We start from the raw sequence: 22,228 nt of genomic DNA, 5'->3' as shown, positions 1-22,228 counted from the left end.
TTTAAAAAAATTTTTTTTAATGTTTATTTAAACATTAAGGAGAGAGCGACAGCACGAGCGAGGGAGGGGCAGAGAAGGAGAGGCAGAGAATCCAAAGCAAGCTCCAGGCTCTCAGCTGTCAGCACAGAGCCTGATGCAGGGCCCGAACCCATGAGCCACGAGATTGTGACTTGAGCCAAAGTGGGAAGATGCTTAACTGACTGAGCCACTCAGGCCCCGCCCCCTTTTAAATTTTTTAAATGTTTTATTTACTTTTGAAGGAGAGACAGACAGAGCATGAGCGGGGGAGGGGTCGTGAGAGGGGGAGACAATAACCTGTGATTTTTAAGGGTGACCAGAGAAGACTCCTTGCTGAGAAGGAAAACAGTGGTATCAATTTCTAAGTTGCCCAAAGACCAAATCTTTGAAAAGTGGTAGTAACACCCTCTTTGAAATGTAGCTGGGTTGCAGCTGTTGCTTAATTTACAATTTCAACCATAATAAAGGGTGTGTTTTCTAGGTACAGATAGAACAAAAATAGTGTGGAATGAAACAGAATTTGTCCTTAGGAAGCTTATAATTTAGTTGAGTAGGCAAAAACAACAAAACTGGAAAAGTATAAATTGCATAAAAAGGCCCATGAAAGAGATCTCCAAATTTAGAAAAAGAAAAAAGTTTTTTGTTTTTTTTTTTAACAAAATGGTTATGTGTCCTTTTGTCAAATCACAAGAACCACTGAACTCAGATTTTTTTTTCCCTACTTCCAGGAATCTAAAAGTTGACTTTACGTCTCAACTGTACTATATTAGCCTATATAATTGTAATTATATCTTACAATAAGCAGTCTCAAATCCTTTGGGAAACAAAAAAATGTAGGGGATTTAAAGGAATAAAATACAAAAATGAGAGGTCATGTCAATCAAAAACTGACAGCAGGACCAGGTAATCAAATCCCAGCACAAGTGAATTTTTTTAAAGTTTTTTTATTTGAGAGTGAGACAGAGTGTACAAGAGCAGGGGAGGGATAGAGACAGAGAGAGAGAGAGAGAGAGAGAGAGAGAGAGAATCCCAAGCAAGCTCTGTACTGCAGTGCAGAGCTTGGCATGGGGCTCAAACCCACAAACTGCAAGATCATGACTGGAGCCAAAGTCGGATACTTAACTCACTGAGCCACCCAGGAGGCCCTAAAAGTGAATTTTGAAGACCGCTATTATCTTGAACTGAAAGCTGGTGGTAATATATTAGAATAAGAAGAATTCTACACTAAAGTAGGTAAGTAGGGATGGATAGAGCATTCCTGACTCAGGACTACAGCTTGTCTTAAGTATTACAATTTTTCAAAAGATCAGATACTTAGTTTAGTTAAAAACGTATAAGTTATACATGCCTATTATTCAATCACACACAAGAGAGAAAAACAAAGTAAAAGGGCATCCGTTCCCTTCCTATAAGAAGACACTGTTGCTCCTTTTACATCCTTCCAGTGTGTGCTGTCACTTTAAAAAAATTTTTTTAATGTTTATTTATTTTTGAGAGAGACAGAGTGTGAGTGGGGGAGGGGCAGAGAGAGAGGGAGACACAGAATCCAAAGCAGGCTCAAGGCTCTGAGCTGTCAGCACAGAGCCTAAGGCGGGGCTCGAACTCACAAACTGTGAGATCATGACCTGAGCTGAAGTCGGATGCTCAACAGAGCCACCCAGGCGACCCTAAAAAATTTAAGACACAAATGACAGCATATTATGCATTTAATTCTGCTTTTTATTTAATATGTATCTTGATCTCTTTCCATCAGCAGAAAGAAAGATATACATTTTATTTGTCTACTAATTTTTAGGGTTTGCATTTTAGAGGTTAAAAGTGCAGACTGCTTTAACCTCAGACTACCTGAATTCAAATACCAGGTGTGTCCCTCACAAGTAATGTGTACATTTTTTAACTTCTGTGCCTCAGTTTCTCATCTGCAAAATGTAGATAATAACTGTGTGTGCCATATAATTGTTATAAGAATTATTAGATAAAATATGTCAAATTCATGACATGATGCCTGGCATATGATATATACTTAATAAAGAACAGCTGGGTGCCTGACTGGCTCGGTTGGGACAGCACGCAACTCTTGACCTTGGGAACCTGAGTTCAAGCTCCATGTTGGGTGTGGAGCCTGCTTACAGAAATAAAAATAAACAAATAATGAAAAAATAGCCATCATCATCACAAATACAAATATTTGTACAATATTTAATACAAATATTAAATGAGATCTAGCTCATTCTAAGCAGTGGCATTAATATTCCAGTCACTCTCCTATTGAGAAACATATTAACGGTAGTCTAAATAAGGATATTTGTCTATATACGATTGTCTACTTTTTGTGAGAATATTTGGAGAATATTCTAAAAATGCAAAGGTGATGTGCATTTCAATTTGATAGATATTGCCTAACTGCCCTTCTAAAATGGCTACATCAATTTATTTATTTATTTATGCTCAGGTAATGATCTCACAGTTCTTGAGTGTAGCCCCCCCTATCAGTGTGGGGCCTGCTTGGTATTCTTGCTCTCCCTCTCTCTCTGCCCCTCCTCTGCTCTCTCTCAAAATAAATAAATAAATAAATAAATGTATCATTTGCAATGTACAACGTGGGTTTCTGTAAAGTGGACTGAGAACCAGAAGATGCTTGTAAAGCAATCAGTACACAGAATTTTTCTGGTAAAAATGTGTTCTGAATGGCCTGCTTATTTTTGCCTTTTACCCACCACTAATTCAATAGCAATTTACAAAATGCTTTTAGCCATTCACCTTAGTTAAAGCTTTCCAAAAATGTCCAAGTTTTCACAGAAATAATTCCTTTCTTTCTACACTAATTTAAGTGTTTTATATACTAATTAAATTACATGATTACAAAAAGTACACTGGATATAAACAGGTTTCAAGTGCTTCTTAGTGACAGTCTGAGGAAGAAAACTGCAGCCCCTTAACTTAACCCAGAAGCTGCTGGACACGGACAGCCAGGCAGGCCTTCCTGATGTCTGAAGCTGGCCTGGGGGAAGCTAGGCCATGCCATTCTCCCGCTGGATGTGAACAATCTCACAAAATATCAACATCAGACAAGGTCACTCTGAGACCATGAAAAAGTGAGACAAAACAAAAACACCTCAAAATTTTGAACAAAAAATCAAGTCATTGTGCAACCTACAAAATTCCAAACCCCCCCTCCCCTGACTTCCAGCAGTGACTGCCACCTCTCCAGCAGGTATGGCTGCAGTCTCTGTGTGTGCGGCCTTCCTCCTGGAGAAGATGTGTTAAGATACCCAAGGAATTACCTCACATCCTAACAATATCCAATCCAGACCAAAAGCCTTCTTCCTTAATCCCTTCCCCAAATCACCCAATACAAAAGCCCAAATCCTATAATGGATCCTCTTACTGAAGTACCCCACAATTTCCCATGTGCATTTCCCCTCCCTACAGTGAGTAATAAACCCAGCTTGTTCAATGACAGCTTTGTTCCTAGTGGCCCATGGCTGGAGGGCATCGACAAGGCACACTCAGTTGGCTGACGCACAGGGCAGGACCACACCACGGACGGGAGACTGGCAGTATCGCTCAATGTCTTTCCAGACAGAATGGAGAGCATCATCAATCTGGGGTTGGTAAAGCATGTTTCTACCACACTTCCTTAGGCTCCATTTGTAGAAAGAGAATTACAGGGTCAAAGCATAAACATTTTGCAGATTCTTCTTGATCTGGAGGATCATAATAGGTATAATATACCAAAAATATATGTTATTCTTACACTTGATCTGGACTTCAATTTGACTAGCTCAAACAACAATTTATCAATTTCAGGAGTCCTATTTCATTTGTAACAGTATCTGAAATAAAAATATATATTTAAACAAATGTATAGTGTAACTATCCCTAAGTTTAAGTTTAAACGCTCTCTCTCTATATAACTGTAAGCAATTGAAAAAATTTAAAAGTACACAAAAAGCCTAGTATAAAAGCAGTGAACTGTACTTTTTTCTTCCCTCTGCAAAGTGTAACCAAAGAATACATCTTAAGACATAAAATTTTGTAGGTTCATCAATCCTAACAAGTGGATCACTCTGGTGGAGGCTGTTGCTAAGGGGGAAGCTCTGCCTGTATAGCGATGGGAGATACATGAGAACTCTGCACCTTCTGCTCAATTTTATTGTGAACCTGAAAGTGCTTTAAAAATAAAATCTACTGGGGTGCCTGGTGGCTCAGGTGGGTAAGTGTCCGACTTCAACTCAGGCCATGATCATGTGGTTTACGAGTTCGAGCCCCATGTTGGGCTCTGTACTGACAGCTCAAAGCATGGAGCCTGCTTTGGATTCTGTGACTCCCCCTCTCTTTACTCCTCTCCCACCCATGCTCTCTCTCTCAAAAATATAAATGTAAAAGAAAAAGTAAAGTCTATTAAAAAATCGTATTAACAAAATTTAATGGAAGCAACCAAGTGTGTACAGACAGGTGAATGGATAAAGGAGATGTGGTTTATATACACAATGGAATATTACTCAGCCATAAAAAAGAATGAAATCTTGCTATTTGTAACAATATGGATGGATCTAGAGAGGACAATGCTAAGTGAAGTAAGTCAGAAAAAGGCATATACCTTATGGTTTCACTCATATGTAGAAACAAAACAAATGAACAAATAAAGAGAGAACAACCCAGACTCTTGAATACAGAGAATAGTTATCAGAGGTGAGGTGGGTAAGGGATGGGAAAAATAGGTGAAGGGGATTAAAGAGTACACTTCTCATGATGAACAGTGAGTAATGTACAGAACTGTCGAATCACTCTACTGTACACCTGAAACTAATGGAACACTGTATGTTAATTAAAATTTTTAAAAACAAATTTTATTTTTGAGAGACAGAGAGAGACTGAGCACAAGCAGGGGAGGGGCAGAGAGAGAGAGAAACAGAATCCGAAGCAGGCTCCAGGCTCTGAGCTGTCAGCACAGAGACCAATGCGGGGCTCGAACCCACAAACCGTGAGATCATGACCTGAGCCAAAGTCGGACGCTTAACCAACTGAACCACCTAGGAGCCTCACACTCTATGTTAAATATGGAAAATAAACAAATAAATTTATAAAATGGGGGCGCCTGGGTGGCTCAGTCGGTTGAGCGTCTGACTTTGGCTCAGGTCATGATCTCGCAGTTCGTGGGTTCGAGCCCCACATCAGGCTCTGTGCTGACAGCTAGCTCAGAGCCTGGAGCCTGTTTCAGATTCTGTCTCTCCCTCTCTATCTGACGCTCACGCTGTCTCTGTCTCTGTCTCTCTCTCAGAAATAAATTTAAAAAAAATTTTTTTTTAATAAATAAATTTATAAAATGAAAAATCAGGTAACACTTTAAAACATAATTTAATCATGAATAGTTTAATTTATAATAAAGACTACAGTGACTACTTTAGAATATTCCAATTTTTTCTTTAAAACATTTAAAAAATTGTGGTAAAATACAAGGGGTGCCTGGGGGCTCCATCAGTTAAGCATCCGAGTTTGGCTCAGGTCATGATCTCACAGTTCATGGGTTTGAGCCAGGCATGACAGTGCAGAGCCTGCTGGAATTCTCTCTCTCCCTGCCCCCCACAAAATAAATAAACTTTAAAAACACAGTGGTAAAATACACATAACATAAAATATACCATCGCAACTATTTTTAAGTGTACAGATCAACACTGTTAAGTATATTCACAATGTTGTGCAACCAGACTCTAAAACTTTTTCATCTTGCAATGCTAAAACTCTACCCATTAAACAACTTCCCATTTCTTTCTGCCCCAAGCCCATGGCAAGAATTTTATTCTACTCTGTTTCTGTGAATCTGATTATTCTAGATGCACCTATGTCAGGGGTATCATATATTTGTCATGTTTTTTAAAAGATATTATTTTTAAGTAATCTCTACACCCAACGTCATACTTGAACTTACAACCCACAAGATCAAGAGTCACATGCTCTACTAAGAGAGCCAGCCAGGTGCCCCATAGAGTATATGTCTTTTCACGACTGGCTCACTTTACTTAACGTATCCTCAAGTTCCATCAGTGTTGTCCCATGTGTCAGCTTTCCCTCTTTTTTAAGGCTGACCCAACTGTATGTATATATGGAATTATTTATCCATTCATCTAGAGATAAACACCTGGGTTGCTTCCATCCTTTGGCTGTAGTGAACAATGCTATTAACAAACATGAAGGTACAAATATATCTCTCTGAGACACTGCTCTTAGTTCTTCTGGGAACATACTCAGAAGTAAAATTACTGGGTCCTAGGGTAATTCTATTCTTAATTTTTTGAGGAAGTGTCATACTGTTTTCCATAGAGGCTGCACCATTCTACATTCCTACCAATAGCATACAAAGGTTTTCAACTTCTCCACAGCCTTGCCACGTGATATGTTCTCTCCCATCTTCCTTTGATAGTAGCCATCCTGATGGGTATGAGGCAGTAGTATCTCAGTGCAGTTGTGACCTGCATTTCCCTAATTATTAGTGATGTTGAACATCTTGCATATGCTAGTAAGGCTATATATACATATGGAGAAATGTCTTTCAATGCTTATTTTATAATCAGTTTATTTGGTTTTTTTATTGTTGCTCAATTACAGGAGTTCATTATAATGACAAGGGGTCAGATATTTGCAAACAGTCTCCCATTCCATAGTCTGCCTTCTCACTGTTATTGTATCTTTTGATGCATAGCTTTTAATTTTGATGTAGTCCAAATATATATTTTTTACTCTCTTGCCTGTTCCCTGTGGTGTCATATCCAAAAAAATCATTGTCAAATACAATGTCACAGAGTTTTTTCTCTAAGTTTTTTTCTAAGAAAATATAATTTTAGGTGTTATGTTTAGTCTGTGATTCATTTTTTAATTAATTTGTGTATATCGTGTGAAGGGCACAACCTTCACTATTTTGCATGTGAATGTCCAGCTTTCCCAACATCATCTGTTGAAAAGACTACTCTTTTTTTTTTTTTATAATTTTTAAATGTTTATTTTGAGAGAGAGCGGGGGAGGGGCACCAAGAGGGAGACAGAGAATCCCAAGCAGGCTCCACATTGTCAGCACAAAGCCTGACGTGGGCCTCGAACTCACCAACTGGGAGATCATGACCTGAGCTGAGGTCCAGAGTCAGACGCTTAACTGACTGAGCCATCCAGACGCCCCACTGAAAAGACGGCTCTTTCTCTACTGACTTTCCCTATTGACTCTACTGACTTTCTCTATTCACCCTTGATGAAAATGATTGACTATACAATTTTTAAATATATGTGTGCATTTGAAATATGAGAATATCTGAAATACTATAGGATGAAAGATATATGGAATTATACAGAAAAACACTTTTTAATGTGGAAACAGAGGAGGACAAAAAAAGATAAAATATTTTCATTGTAAAAGGGTTTCCTTTCAAAACAGAAGAGTTGATACTCTCTTAAATATAAGCATTATCACTAATAAGTTTCAGATAATTAAAAACACACATCTGATTTATTCCTGCTTTATATTCATTGAAGGATTTCCAGGACTGAGTACCAATTTCTGCTATTTTAACTCTATTTTGCAATATTTTCTATTAAAGAAAGAAAATTTCAGGTTATGATATGGTCAATGTCTTCTTTTTATACTCGATAAAGCAAATTAGTTTTTATTGTGTACTTTTCCCTCTTACGAACTGTTTCAGTGCTATTTCAAAATGTCTTACAAAAGGGCCTGATAATCCTCTCTCTACTCCCTACCAAAAGTATCTGATTATGAATTGAACAAATAAATTTCCATTTTAAGATTCTTCTAAGGTGATCGTGTCTTCTGTTACGTTCATTTTTGCCAGTTCTCTATTTAATTACTAAGAAAACTGATCACAGGAGAGTATCTCCCCATTCTCACGGCTTCATAACTTTTAAAACAAGAGAGAAAAAATAGATATGGTAGAATAATCTGTCCTGGGACAGCCTCGTTAAGGACTAATATCAACTCTGCCACACTAAACTGTTAGATACTTGAAGGCAGGAGTCATGTCTTGATTATTTTCTATTTCCCAAAGAATTATAAAGTATAATACCATAACATTATACTCAACGAAACAAGAGTCCATGCTATAATTCTTACATAAATGGAGTTAGAAATTTGTTAGCTTCCCAGTTTACTCTCACCCTGCCTCAATGGGCTTCTCCCTAATATCAACATACAAATGGAAATCAAAAGCATTTCTCCTCTATTGCAAAGTACCAGCTAAAGCCAAAGAAAGTACTTTCTCAAAGTTTGCTGTCTTTCTGGCTCACACGTTTGGATAGGGTTAGAAAAATTAAATATTTTGGCCTAAAAGCCTTCATTCCAAATCCTGAATACTACTAAACTGCACGTAAAACAAACAAACAAAAGCCCAGATGTTAAGGATATATTTAAGTGGGAGCAAAAGCATCAATAGAAATTTAAAGGGAGCACATGGTTAAACCACAAACAACCCACAGGAAGTTGGCTACGTGGTTACCCATTACTAGTAGTACTTCACTAGTTGTAAGATGTTGTCAAGACTTAAAAGTGCATGAAAAAACCACTTCAACTTAAACACACACACACACACACACACACACACACACACACACAAAACAGGGGCGCCTGGGTGGCTCGGTGGGGTGGCCGACTTCAGCACAGGTCATGATCTCACAGTCCGTAGGTTCGAGCCCCGCGTCGGGCTCTGTGCTGACAGCTCAGAGCCTGGAGCTTGCTTCAGATTCTGTGTCTCCTTCTCTGTCCTTCCCCTGCTCCTAATCTCTCTGTCTCTCAAAAATAAATAAAAATAAAAAAAAAAAGTAAAAACAAACACACCAAACTTTGAAAACAGGAATTCATCCCATAATATCAAGCAGGTAATAACAAAAAATTTGCTTTTTAAAAAAAAAAAAAAATTGTTTGAGAGAAAGAAAGAGAGCACAAGCCGGGAGGGGCAAAGAGAGAGGGAACCAGAGGATCCCAAGCAGTCTCTGCACTGTGAGTGCAGAGCCGACGCGGGGCTCAAACCCAAGAACCGTGAGATCATGACCTGAGCAAATCTAAGAGTGAGACTTAACCAACTAAGCCACCCAGGTGTCCTGAAAAAATTCTGCTTTTGAGAAACCTCTGTAACTATAGCACTTCTGTAAGAAAAGTGTCTGTCTGGTGTACAGCAGGCACTCAGTAAATTCTGCTGGACCAGGACGTATTTTGTTTTTGTACCTGGTTTGAGTTAGTTTTAAATCTTAAGATCCATACACCTTGAATTGAAAGAAACTGCTTGGGTGTGAATCCTGGCCCTACCACTTTGTTGTATAACCATGGGCTAATAACTTCCTCTCTCTGTATCTTAGTTTCCTCATACGTAAACAAACAAAAAAAACCCCAAACCAAATGAAAACAAAGCTGGTCAATTATAGTAGGTAAGCCATAAAAAAATTCAGTAAAGTGGACTTCATCAAAATTAAAAACCTCTGTTCCTTTAAAGACCAATTAAAGTGAAAAGGCAAGCCAGGGGCACCTGGATGGCTCGGTTGGGTAAGCGTCCGACTTTGGCTCAGGTCATGATCTCATGGTTTGTGGGTTTGAGCCTCACGTCGGGCTCGGTGCTGATAGCTGAGAGCCTGGAGCCTGCTTCGGATCCTGTGTCTCCCTCACTCTCTGCCCCTCCCCCATGCACGTGTGCCCACTGTCTCAAAAATATGCATTAAAAAAAAAACCACAAAAAACTATAAACTGCCTAACCAATGTTTCTTGCTTTATTTTAGTCCAAAATATGGCCCCAAACCATTAAGGTTCTTGTTCCTGTACTCTTTACAGAAGGTACGGGAATGGAATCACAGCCAGAATTAATCTTCATGCTTTTCTCCAGATGCCTCCTTTTTAGAGGAGTGGGGAAGGCTGGTCAGGTGGCCTATTCATGTTAACACGACACAGGAAAGAGTGCAGACAGGAGCCTGGCTTCCTAACGCCCAGGTTAGTTGCAATGTGGAATCTGACGGCAGATCAATGAACTTTTTATTAACATCACGTTACATTAAAATCCACTGATCTAGCCTGCACACCAATTGAGTCTTTTAGTCACACATGATTTTGTAACATCTTGTATTGGGAAAATATTGGTTCACTGAGTTACACAGATCTTCCAAACATTAACACATTTCACCAGATGATATTTTAAAAACCACATTCATGAGCATATATTGATCTCATCAGAAGTCTTTGCCATTTTTACTATGATATGTCATGCAGAAGATCGATTCAAGTTACGTCTGAGGGGAGTCCTCTGAGCCTCTTGTATTTCCACATTTACTTCCTTCCCCAGGTCGGGGAAGTTCTCTGCTATAAGTTGTTCCAGGACTCCTTCAGCACCTTTCCCTCTCTCTTCCTCTTCTGGGATTCCTATGATGCGGATATTGTTGCGTTTCACCGTATCGCTGAGCTCTCGAATTCGTCTTTCCTGTTCCTGGATCAGTTTGTCTCTTTTTGTGTCAGCTTCTTGTTTTTCTATAATGGTGTCTTCTAAATCACTTATTCTCCTTTCTGCCTCTTCAATCCGTGCATTGGAGGCCTCTAATTTATTATGTATCTCATTTATTGCATTTTTTAATTCTTCATGCCTATTTTTATTTTCCATTCTGTCTGTAGCCATAGTTTCTTTGTGATCTCATCAGAAGTCTTTTAAGTTTGGGGAAGGTGTCATGGTCACAGTGGCAGATAAAGACTTCCGAAAACTGGAGTTTTCATTTGAAAACTCAATGGTTACAAATACTGTCCGCTGTTTTCCTTGAAGTGACAGGCTCACTTCATTCATTTTTAAGAAAGTATCTGCCAAATACTGAATAGTCAAATCTGAATAATAACAGTTTGCCCTTTCATGAAAAAATTGCATCTAGCTCCATTGTTCACTCAAGTTAAGTGCATGAGTGCTTTCCCAAGAAACAATCACTGGCCTCGGGTACAGAAGTGTGCCCTGAGCCCTTCCCTGTCTGTCACAAAACAGAACAGAACAATTCCAAAGTCAGGGATTAGGATTTCATACAATTGGTATTTTTTACATTGTACCAAGGACATTACGTGAACCGGGCTTCCCTTCTTTTATTAAAAATTTTTTTTTCAATGTTTATTTTTATTTTTGAGAGAGAAGTGGACAGCGCACGAGCAGGGGAGGGGCAGAAAGAGAGGGAGACACGGAATCAGAAGCAGGCTCCAGGCTCTGAGCTGTCAGCACAGAGCCCGATGCGGGGCTTGAACTCGCAAACCACAAGATCATGCCCTGAGCTGAAGCTGGACGCTTAACTGACTGAGCCAGCTAGGTGCCCCGATTCTTTTTCTTATATAAACAGTGAACAAGGGCATCGAAGAATATATGATCACTCATATAGTTTGGTGCCATAGCCTAGATCTATGCTAAGGGCACCAGCAGTTTTTACCACTGTGGCTTTTATACCATCAGTGCAAATGTCAACACAGTAAAAAGCTGAACAATATCTTGGTATTATTATGAAAATAATTTTGACATTACAGACCCCCTCTAAAAATCGCCTAGCTCCTATATAATATAAATAGCAAGAAGTTTAAGCAAAACACAACTCAAGAAACACCGTCTTACCTTTGCCAAGACTAAAGACAAATGGTTCATTTCTATCATGACTGGAATCAAATTTCTTTCCATTTGACAATTTTCCTTTGTAATGGACATAAACTTTGTCTCCAATCATTGGCATTTCCTCACTATTTCCCACTCTTTTGACAATCTGGAAAAGACAAACATCAAGAAAAAAGGAACTGATTTTATTCTAATCAGAGAATAAAAAGGTCACACAGTCGATTCCACATTACCGAGGCAGATTTGCAAATAATTACCTGTCCTTTCTAAAGGCTTCCCTCCCAGTCTCTCAATAGTCCACACTGCCAGAAAACTGTCCTGTGCTACTCTGCATCTTTCAGGCTATATCTAACCTTAATGTCAAGCACACTATTCTCCCAAAATAACGTAATATAACCAACAGATCCTGTGCTTCATGCTTTGACACTAAACTCTCTCAAGACATAGAACCAGTTCACATATAAACTGAATCAAAACAAAAAGACTAGTGGACTTTCAAAAACCTTCAAAAAGAAGTCTAAAACAAAGTTTCAAAGGTGAGATTTTATTTACTTCCCTCCTTTGCTAAAAACATTACCTTTTGACTAGATTCTGCTAGTTTGGTTTACTTCCAAAAAGCTCAACTTCCAGGTACAACAGGTTACACTTCCTATTATATGCACACTATTCCATTTGCAAAAAACCCAATATCACTGCATCGTTTGATACAATACTGAAAAACTTGTTTTGTAGTAAAGCAAATGCCAAAAAAGCTCCAGGCTGAGAAATGTTTAGCTGTCATAAAATCCAGTATACTTATTTGGTTCTTGGCAGAGTAGGTCATTAATGCAGTTGGTCAGTTCTGGGAAAAGAAAATCAAATCCAGGCGTGTAGTGGTATAATTTATTTTGTCAATCACCTATGCCAAATTAATCATCTTTCTTAGTTAACAGAGGACAGTAGCTCGTGTCCAACAACCATCTTTTAGGGGAAGAGTCTGAAGTTTTATATAAAGAATTCAATCATTTGCTCCTAAGTTCCTTAAGTTGTGTACTACCAGCCCCATCCTCTTTATCACCACATAAACACCGTACACTTATATTCTACTACTTTCTTAGTTCAAAAGTCCAGACATTGTTTAAAAGAAAAGAATCAGAGGAGCCTGGGTGGCTCAGTCCTCTAAGCATCCGACTCTTGATTTGAGCTCAGGTTATGATCTCAGGGTCATGAGATTGAGCCTGATGTTGGGCTCCATGCTAAACGAGGAACCTGCTTGAGATTCATCTTCACCTCTCCTCTCTCTCAAAAGAATAAAAAATAAAGATGAAGAATCATTATTGCAACTCCACCAAAAACTAATTAGAACTGTGAGAACTAATTAAACTGTTAGAACTAATCAATGAATTCAGTAGAGTGGGAGGATTCAAAATCAACACACAGAAATCAGCTGTGTTTCTATACACTTGTAAGAAGGAAATAATGGAGAGGTGCCTTGGTGGCTCAGTTGGTTGAGTGTCTGACTTCGGCTCAGGTCATGATCTCACGGCTCGTGGGTTCGAGCCCCGCTTTGGGCTCTGTGCTGACAGCTAGCTCAGAGCCTGAAGCCCGCTTCGGATTCTGTATCTCCCTCTCTCTCTGACCCTTCCCTGCTCATGCTGTCTCTCTCTCTCTCTCAGAAATAAATAAAACATTAAAAAAAAATTTTTTTTAAAAAGAGGGAAAGAGTGGAAAACCAAATAAATGCAAATCAAACCCACAAGATTTCACCTCACCTTTTAGAATGGCTATGATGAGTAAGACAAGAAATTAACAACTGCTGGCGAGGACGTGGAGAAAAGGAAACCTTCACACTTCTCACTGTTGGTGGGAAGGTAAACTGGTGCTGCCATGGTGGAAAATAGTGTGAAGTTTCCTCAATAAAATAAAAATAGAATGACCATATGATCCAGCAATTCTACCTCTGGGGATTTATCCGAAGAAAATGAAAACACTAGCTCGGAAAGATCTATGCACCCCCATGTTCAGGGCAGCAATATACACAACAGGTAAGCCATGGACCCAGCCAAGGACCCACAGGCAGATGAACTGATCAAAGAAATATGGCACATATACATACAGTGGAATTTTCATCCAGCCACAAAAAAGAATACAATCTTGCCATTTATGACAACATGGATGAACCCTGAGAGCATTATGCTAACTGACACAGAAAGACAAATACTGTGTGATCTCACTTATATGTGATTCTAAAAAAGCTGAACTCACAACAACAGAGAGTAAAATGTTAGTTGTGAGGGGCTCCGGGGGGCAGGGGTGGGGGAAGGAAATGGGAAGATGTGAGGAGCTGCCTTAAGCAGTTGCATTAAGGAATGAATTTTAGTCTTGATTCATTTTAAACATGTAAGCTCCACAGTGTAATTTTCCTGAGCTAGTCACTGACTTCCCAGACATGCCTTGGCCTTTTAAAAAAAATCATGTAAGTAACAGAGAATAAACAAGGTTACTATAGATGAGGCACTGTGCTAAATGCTTTATATAATCCCAATAACTCTATGAGGTAGGCAGTAGAATTCCAAATTTACAATGAGGAAATTTTATCACAGAGAGGTTAACTAAACTACCCTATGTCACACAGTTAGTAGACTACTTAATCTTAACCAAAAGCCCCATGGTGAAACCTAAGGCTGTAGACAATGATAAATGATATGATTTAAAGGGCTTACAATCTCAAAATGCTTCTTACAAGCCTAAACATCTTATTAGATTTACTCCCTGGAACAAAGCAGGGCTGGAGGCAGGCTGGGGACCTTGTTCTCTGCATGGGTGGGTGCACTGAAAAGATGAAAGAGAAGGACTTAAATAGAGCAAAGAGATGTCGTGGACCGCCTGCACCACTTCTACTGTCTGTAGAAGTTTCTTGGGAGTTTGGGATGAGGAATTCATACAGTTACAGACTGAGAAGCCCTCTGAAAAATGAGAGCATGATATAAATCTATGGCATAAAGCCCTTATTTCTAGAGCTGAAAGTCTTCCAAAATTTGGCTGAGCCTGTAGCAAGCTAATGGTAAAACGAATACATTCAGAAGATTCAGGCACAGTAAAAAAGCTTTCACATAAGCAAGGTCAGACAAAACAAACTAAAGAAATTCTCATTTACTACTGCTGATAGAGAGATTAAAACTCAGTTTAGTGAGATTAAAACTCAGTTTAGTGGTGATATTTAGAATGTGTGAGATCGTCTTTTCAGGAAACAATAATTTACTACATAAAACTCGTCCATGTAACAGCAGCATAGGAGAACGACTTAATACGACTAAAAGCATTTAACCCTCTCTCAGCTACAGTTTGTTCATTTCTATGGAATACAAATACACATCTTCCATCAATAAAATGGAAAGATCGACACGTGCTCTGTTCATCTTACAAGATCATTGTGAGATACAAATGAAAAAAAAAACACATGGGGGTGCCTGGGTGGCTCAGTCAGTTAAGTGTCTGACTTCGGCTCAGGTCATGATCTCAAGGTTTGAGTTAAAGCCCCGCATCAGGCTCTGTGCTGACAGCTCAGAGCCTGGAGGCTGCTTCAGATTCTGTGTCTCCCTCTCTCTCTGCCCCTCCCCTACTCATGCTCTCTCTCTCTCTCTCTCTCAAAAATAAATAAACATTAAAAATACACATACACACGTAGAGATGACTAATTACACAGTGAAAAACATACACAGTATGAGGTTTCACTTTTTTTTAGAGAGAGAGACTGTGTGAGCAGGGGAGAGGGGCAGAGAGAGAGAAAGAAAACAAAGCAGGCTCCACACCTGGCAGAAGCCCCAAACTGGCCTCAATCCCACAACCCTGGGATCATGACCTGAGCTGAAATCAAGAGTCGGGTGCTCAACTGACTGAGCCGCCCAGGTGCCCCTATAGTATGTTTTAATGAGGAAAGCTAATTCCAAAGTAAGATATAGTCTTGGATAAAACCTCAAAAAGTATCTTCACTGCACAAACAAGAATTTGTATGTAAAAACAAATCCTTTTGAACTCTGTAAGTTGGCTTTTCTTTTTCCTTTAGGAAGTCTTCTGAATTGTCATTAGCTAGTTTCATGTCCTTAAATATTATGTTAAAATGACAATCCATGCATACATGCTGAGGACTGGGAGACACAGCCTTTTAGAGTCACACATAATTTGGATCTGGCCCCCAGATCTGCATTTCCTATGATATAGGATATTGGGCAAATTAATTCACCCAGCTGGGCCTCAATTTTACCATCTACAATCTGGGATTAAAAATAAACCTCAGGGCGCCTGGGTGGCTTTGTCGGCTCTGGTCAGGATTTCACAGTTTGTGGGTTTGAGCCTTGCATTAGGCTCTGGGCTGACAGAGTGGAGCTTGCTTCAGATCCTCTATCTCTCTCTCTCTCTGCCCCTCCACAGCTTGTGCGTGCTCTCTCTCTCTCTCAAAAATAAACATTAAGGGGCACCTGGGTGACTCAGTCAGTTAAGTGTTTGACTTCGGCTCAGATCATGATCTCACAGTTCGTGGGTTTGAGCCCTGCGTAGGGCTGTGCTAACAGCACAGAGCATGTAGCCTGCTTCAGATTCTGTGTCTCCCTCTCTCTCTGACCCTTCCCTGCTCATGCTGTCTCTCTCTCTCTCTCAGAAATAAATAAAACATTAAAAAAAATATTTTTAAAGGAAAGGAAAAAAATAAACATTAAAAAAAATTTTTTAATTAAAAAAATAAACCTCAAGTCATGAAGATGAAATGAGAGGCACTTAGAAAGCCTCAGTGAACACTGTTCACCTCTACCTCTGGCCAAAAACACCAACATTTTTATAAATAATCCTTCCAGATAGCAAATTTCCCTAACATGTCATTCATCCTTGTAACCTCACCTTTAATACTCCTCTATCTTTTTTAGAGGTAATGTCCTCTCCACGTTCAGCAACAGCTGCTGCCGGGCTTTCTCCATTGTTCTTGGTGCCTTCATCAGTAGTCATGGTCCTTTAGAAGTAGAAGACCTGCTGAAAAGAAAGGTATTTTAGCTAGGAAAAATATCACTGCTTTACACATCTGAAAATGCCCCTAGGACCTGGGCTCTCCCTGATGTAAGATTTACTTAGGGCCAATAAGGTTAAACAGTGAAAATGAACACAAAAACATTTGCCACGGGCATGTGTTAATATCATGAAGCATGTAAATAAAACATCATCCAATTCTTCAGTTTCCCATGCAGCGTGGGTCCCAAAATTAGAGAGCGGTACAGATCCAGCTTGGTAGTGATTACATTCCTTAGTATGATTACACACTGAAAACAGGACTTTCAGAACTCTGAAAAGGTCTTTTTCCTATAGCCATATTCTTTTTTTTTTTTTAATGTTTTATTTCTGAGAGAGAGAAAGACAACGTGAGCAGGAGAGGGTCAGAGAGAGAGGGAGATACAGAATCTAAACTAGGCTCCAGCCTCTGAGCTAGCGGTCAGCACAGAGCCCAATGTGGGGCTCGAACCCACGAACCGTGAGAGCATGACCTGAGCCGAGGTCGGACCCTTAACCGACTGAGCCACCCAGGCGATCCCCCGCTTTTAAAAATTTTTTTAAAACCGTGTAGCCATATTCTTGACAGGATTAAGACTGTATCAGGTGATCTGATTTTAGGAAACAACATATCACACAACATATCACAGATATGTTTATCTGTGATAAACAGAACAGATCTGAGAAGCTCACAGACCCCAGTCTGAGCCTTAGCTCCAGCGACATGTTTGACACCTGCAAACCTCATCTCAGTGAGCCTCAATTTCACGTCTGTAAAAGGGACAGAGTGCACTGTTAAGAGTTACTGTGAGGCATCAGTGAGACTCTGCATGTATTATGTGAAGAGATTAGCACAGAATCTCAACTTAAAAATGTAAGCATTTATCATGCTTATTACTGGGTTCTCTACAGGGTTCCACATTTCATTTCCTGCTCAAAATACCTATGGATTGAGGCTCTTCCCTAGCATGGCACTCCGAGGCCCTTCACGGTCTGACCTCTCTCTCACGGGCCCAGCTCCCACCGCTTTCTTTACTGTGGCTCACGTGGCTCACACTCTAGCCAAACCAGAGCACCCCCTCAGCCGTAACAGGACCTGTGCTTTCCCATCTTTGTGCTTTTGCTCACTCTCTTTCTTCCTCCTTAGACCTTCCCTCTCAGATGCTTCCTCCATCATACACACCAATCTTGACTCTATGCGTGGGAGTGTCTGCATTTCGGTGTGCTTCCTGAGCTCTTCCCTTGATGTGCTGCCTCTAACAGGTTTACAAGAAGACACATTTGTTCCATTTAAAAGGTCCTTGATAACAAGGGCCATGCTTTGTTCATATTTCAATCTCCTAGAATGCCTCTACCTTTCAGACTGCTAAAACAAAAGAGCAAGGAATCTGGAGCTCCTTCCGAGCTGTTTGATGTCAGCTGTTTGAGCTGTTTGATGTCAGCTATCTTTAACTCCTCTAAGCCTTTCCCCCCACCTGTGTAATTAGAATAAAAACAACAGCAACTTTCACAGAGTGATCATCTGGATTAAATGGTATAATATGTACTTTTAGAAGTATACCTTCCAATATTAACACTTACTGTGACAAGACACTTTTTCAAATACAAGGCAAGCCAGTGTTACCAACAGTCTAATCGACAGATGAAACAAAACACACCTTAATGGCTCCTGCCATGATTAATTCCCTACCACTTTCCTGGCTGAGCAGGAAAAGTCAAGAATGAATCACTTCTACAGCTATTCTGCATTAGGCTAATAATGGATCTAAAGCTCCCTAAAGTCAATACATAATAATAATACATCACAATGTTTTAACTCATTTCCAATTGACCCAAATATACTTCAGTGTCAACAAAGACACAAATCAAATTCAGCTGTGCCCAAAACTCTTGAAAGAGAACACCAAAAATCAGGGGCTAAGCCCCTTTGCTCTGTTTTCTAGTACAGTTTATACCAAACACAAAAGATCCAAATGCTTGGCTCAGGATAAGGGAGAGGCCAGAACAAAGCATTCTCAGACTAACAACAACAGAAATTAAGTACCCAGCTGTATGTGATGCTGGGCTAGATAAAATTACATGAACATCGTTGGTTCCCAGCTTCTAGCAACCTACTGCTTATAACAGACTTCTCTGATGCATAGGAACTTGTAGAAGCCACCTCTGAAACAGAGGGGGAGAAAAGATTCTTTTAAATATTTTGCGAGTCATGAATCATATTCCTGGAAAAATATATGTACACAAAAAAATTTCCTGGGCTTCATCAGTAGGCATCCATCGGTAGACCCCTGGTAAAACCCTGAATGAAATCAATAAGCAAATTACAATAACCAGGTGGAAGGTTATTAAAAGGTAGGACAGTCACACAGTCTCAAAGCATGAATCCAGATTACTTATTCATAAAAGAAAAGGGCTTTCCAGTGAAGCGATCTGACAGATATTCCTTAGCACAAGTGGTCTACATCAAGATCAGACTGTGTACTACCAAAAATAACACGAGCTGGTATCACTGTGCCTCCTGATGTGATAAAATGGGAAGTATAAGTGTAGTGTTCCTACCTAGATAGTGCTCCTATCTAGTATTTAACCTAGAACATATCAAGAAGAAAAGACAAAATTAGTTGTGGAATACTGTATGAGGCAACTGGCCTAGACTCCTCAAAATCTTAATATTATGAAAGATCCCTCACCCAAAAAAAGACAGGGGTCCCGCTCTGGCTTAAAGGAGACTAAACAGACACAACAACCAAATGTGATGTGTGGTCTTTGGCTGGACCCTGGATGAGGCAGACGAAAGTATTATAAAAGTACATTTCTGGGAGAATTAGAAAAATCTGGAAAAGACCATACAGTAGATTATTATTACCTTATAATGCTAATTAAGGTTCTGGAGTATGGTACAGTGTTGATGTGTTGTGCAGAAAAATCTTCTCATTCTCAGGAGACACGTGCTGAGGTACTTAGGGGGAGGTGTCATGATGCCTGCCACTTACTTTCCTAAGTGTGTGTGAGCACAAATATCACCAAAAACTAAGAGCTTGGAGAAAGCATGGCCACCACACATCCAAACACAATGCCTTTCTTTTTAATGCTTATCAATTGGGGATCAGCTCAACTTTTAAATGAGAATATTGTCAATCAAAAAATTTTTCTTTGGTTCTAACCCTACCCTTTGGAAACAACAGCTTGCTAAAATTCAATAGACAACCTATAAGTTGATCTGCTAACTTTGTAAGTCTCACTTGATAAAGGAATGTACTCTTCATTTTGGTTCTAACACTTCAAGGATACAAGTGATCTCAGATAACGGTTCTGAGTAGTACACAGTCACTAAGGGGCAGCATGAATAATTAAAACACAAAGATAAACAAGAAAACTGTTTTCAACTTTCAAAGGCAGATAAATCTGGAAGAATAAGGAAATAAATGGCACTTTCCAAATTTTTTCCCTTAGTTCCTATTATGTCATTTCAGGTACAGATTTTTATAAGCAAACAAAATAAATTTTAAAAAACCTTCTTCCGGGGAACCTGGGAGGGTGGCTCAATTGGGTAAGCATCCGACTCTTGATTTTGGCTGAGGGCATGATCTCGTGAGTTCAAGCCCTGTATTTGGTTCTGTGCTGGCAGCACAGAGCCTACTTGGGACTCTCTCTCTCTCTCTCTCTCTCTCTCTCTCTCTCTCTCTTTCTCTCTCCTCCTCCTCCCCCTCAGGCATGTGCACACTTGCTTTCTCAAGATAAAGAAACATTAAAAAACAACAACAACAACAAAGCAAAACAACTTTTTCCTTGGGGCACCTCACCGTCTCAGTCGAAGAGCATGCAATCTTGATCTCGCAGTTGTTGAGTTTGAGCCCCATGTTGGGTGTAGACATTACTTACATAAAAATAAAACTTAAAAAAAAAACACCAACAACCTTCTTCCTTAGTCTAGTTTATATGAAAAAAAGGCAGGAAGAACAGACAACTCCTAAAAGCCTGCAAGACACACTGAGAAAGTTTCACTTTTTTCATGAGAGACCCTTTTCTTCTCTCCCCTACTCTCAGTTTATTCTGGATTTAGAATCACTATGTAGCTATGGATATTAATCTAGGCTAAGGCTCACTGTTCTGAACCGTCCAGAGGGGGGAAACTGCCACCCTGCACCTCACAGAGGGAACACACAGTTCTGTTATGGACATGACAGATAAGCAGGTACTCTCCAAAGTGCGAGTCCGCAAACACCTGAGACATAACAGAAAAATGAGAATGCGCTTACAATTTCACCAAGAGCACACTGAAAAATTCAGTCAGCGTAACTAGACAGTCAGATCCCCCAAATGAGAAGTCCTTTTAAAGCGTTAGCCACTAATTCCCCATGTGTATTACTTACTATGTTGTTCTCTGTTAAAATATAGGTAAGTTGTATCAGATCATCCTACTGTCTACCAGGAGAGTTTTCAGAAAGACCAAAAAAAAAAAAAAAAGAAAGAAAGAATATAGGAACTGGATACTTGGTTAACAGCACAGACTGTCACAGCAGCATTCTCTCTGAGTAACACAGACGCATGGGCCATAAAGGCTTTCAGCCTCCTAGAATTAAAACACAAAAGAAAGAAAACACACAAGGGAAGAGGTATATACCCTGGGGCTTAATTCATCTTAATTCTGAAAATACTCGAGTAAGGATGACCTGGAAAGCCCTCACTGGCTTTCAACCCCAGGCCTCCATCAAACACTCAAGTCCAGTAACACACCGGAATGTCAGGAGGAGTTCTCATGCAACAGACGATAAATATGCATGCAGAGGAAGTAAGACCACATAAGAAGACAGACTACACATCTCTATGAAACTGCACACTACGTGTAGCCATGTATTGGCCGCCAGCAGATGTCCTTCCTCCACACTGGGGTGGAGAAAAGGAAGATGGTAAGACTACTCTCACATGTGTCCATCCATTTTTTTCTCCTTCAAAAAAGAAACTGGTGAAAAGTAGCCAATAAGCACATGAAAAGATGCTCAACATCATTAGTTATTAGGGAAATGCAAATCAAAATCACAATGAGATTTCCCCTTCTTCCCTTCTAGGTTCTTAGGCTGGTCTAACAATTAAATTTACGTAAGACAGATTAACAGGAGAAAAAACAACAACAACTTTTGTACCTATGGGAACCCCAAAGATAGGAAGCTCCCAGACACTCAAGCAAGTGAGGCTTTATGAGCCATCCTGAGCTAAGGAGGAGGAGGAGGAGTCTAGAACTTCAAGGGCGAGGAAGACAATTCACAGGAAGATGGGAGGAACAGGCGTTTGGTGAGCAAATGTCTGCCCTGACGTGCAGATAAGCCTCTTTTATATAAAAAGTGATCTCTGGTATTAGTTCTCTTCCTGGTATAGGCCCTCTATCTAGATTCTCATAGGCAGTTAAGAGAAAGGTAAACACAAAAACAAAAACCTCTTCTGAGTCTGTTAGACCTCGACTGCCTTCAGCTCAAAATAATCCACATGTCACAGTGGCCCATTCTGGGGTCACATATTCTGCCCTCCTCTTAACATACCACTTCATATCCATTAGAATGGCTACATCAAAAATGAAAGCGATGAACGTCG

At 39.7% G+C, this 22,228-nt stretch overlaps 1 protein-coding gene and 1 non-coding gene across 5 annotated transcripts in view; one reads left to right on the top strand and one right to left on the bottom strand.

The window, feature by feature from the left end:
* The window catches only part of FKBP5 (FKBP prolyl isomerase 5), a 112,078-nt gene that overhangs the window by 37,916 nt on the left and 51,934 nt on the right, over positions 1-22,228 (bottom strand). For 3 of the 4 annotated variants that reach the window (XM_039235298.1, XM_039235301.1, XM_039235302.1), the window contains exons 3-4: positions 16,499-16,624; positions 11,630-11,774 (exon numbers count right to left, since the gene is read on the bottom strand). In XM_039235298.1, coding sequence (XP_039091229.1) covers positions 11,630-11,774; positions 16,499-16,603 — 250 coding nt within the window. In that variant the 5' untranslated portion in view covers positions 16,604-16,624. Of the gene's footprint in view, positions 1-11,629; positions 11,775-16,498; positions 16,628-22,228 lie in introns of all 4 variants that reach the window. The other variant, XM_039235299.1, reaches the window with a different exon arrangement.
* On the top strand, positions 5,118-5,202 carry TRNAQ-UUG. Its single transcript has one exon. It is a non-coding gene; the product is annotated as a tRNA-Gln (tRNA).

This window comes from Hyaena hyaena, unplaced genomic scaffold (genome assembly GCF_003009895.1).
Source record: "Hyaena hyaena isolate Hyena2069 unplaced genomic scaffold, ASM300989v1 scaffold_96, whole genome shotgun sequence".
Classification (NCBI taxonomy): Eukaryota; Metazoa; Chordata; class Mammalia; order Carnivora; family Hyaenidae; genus Hyaena; species Hyaena hyaena.
This window is presented reverse-complemented; position numbering and strand designations above follow the sequence as displayed.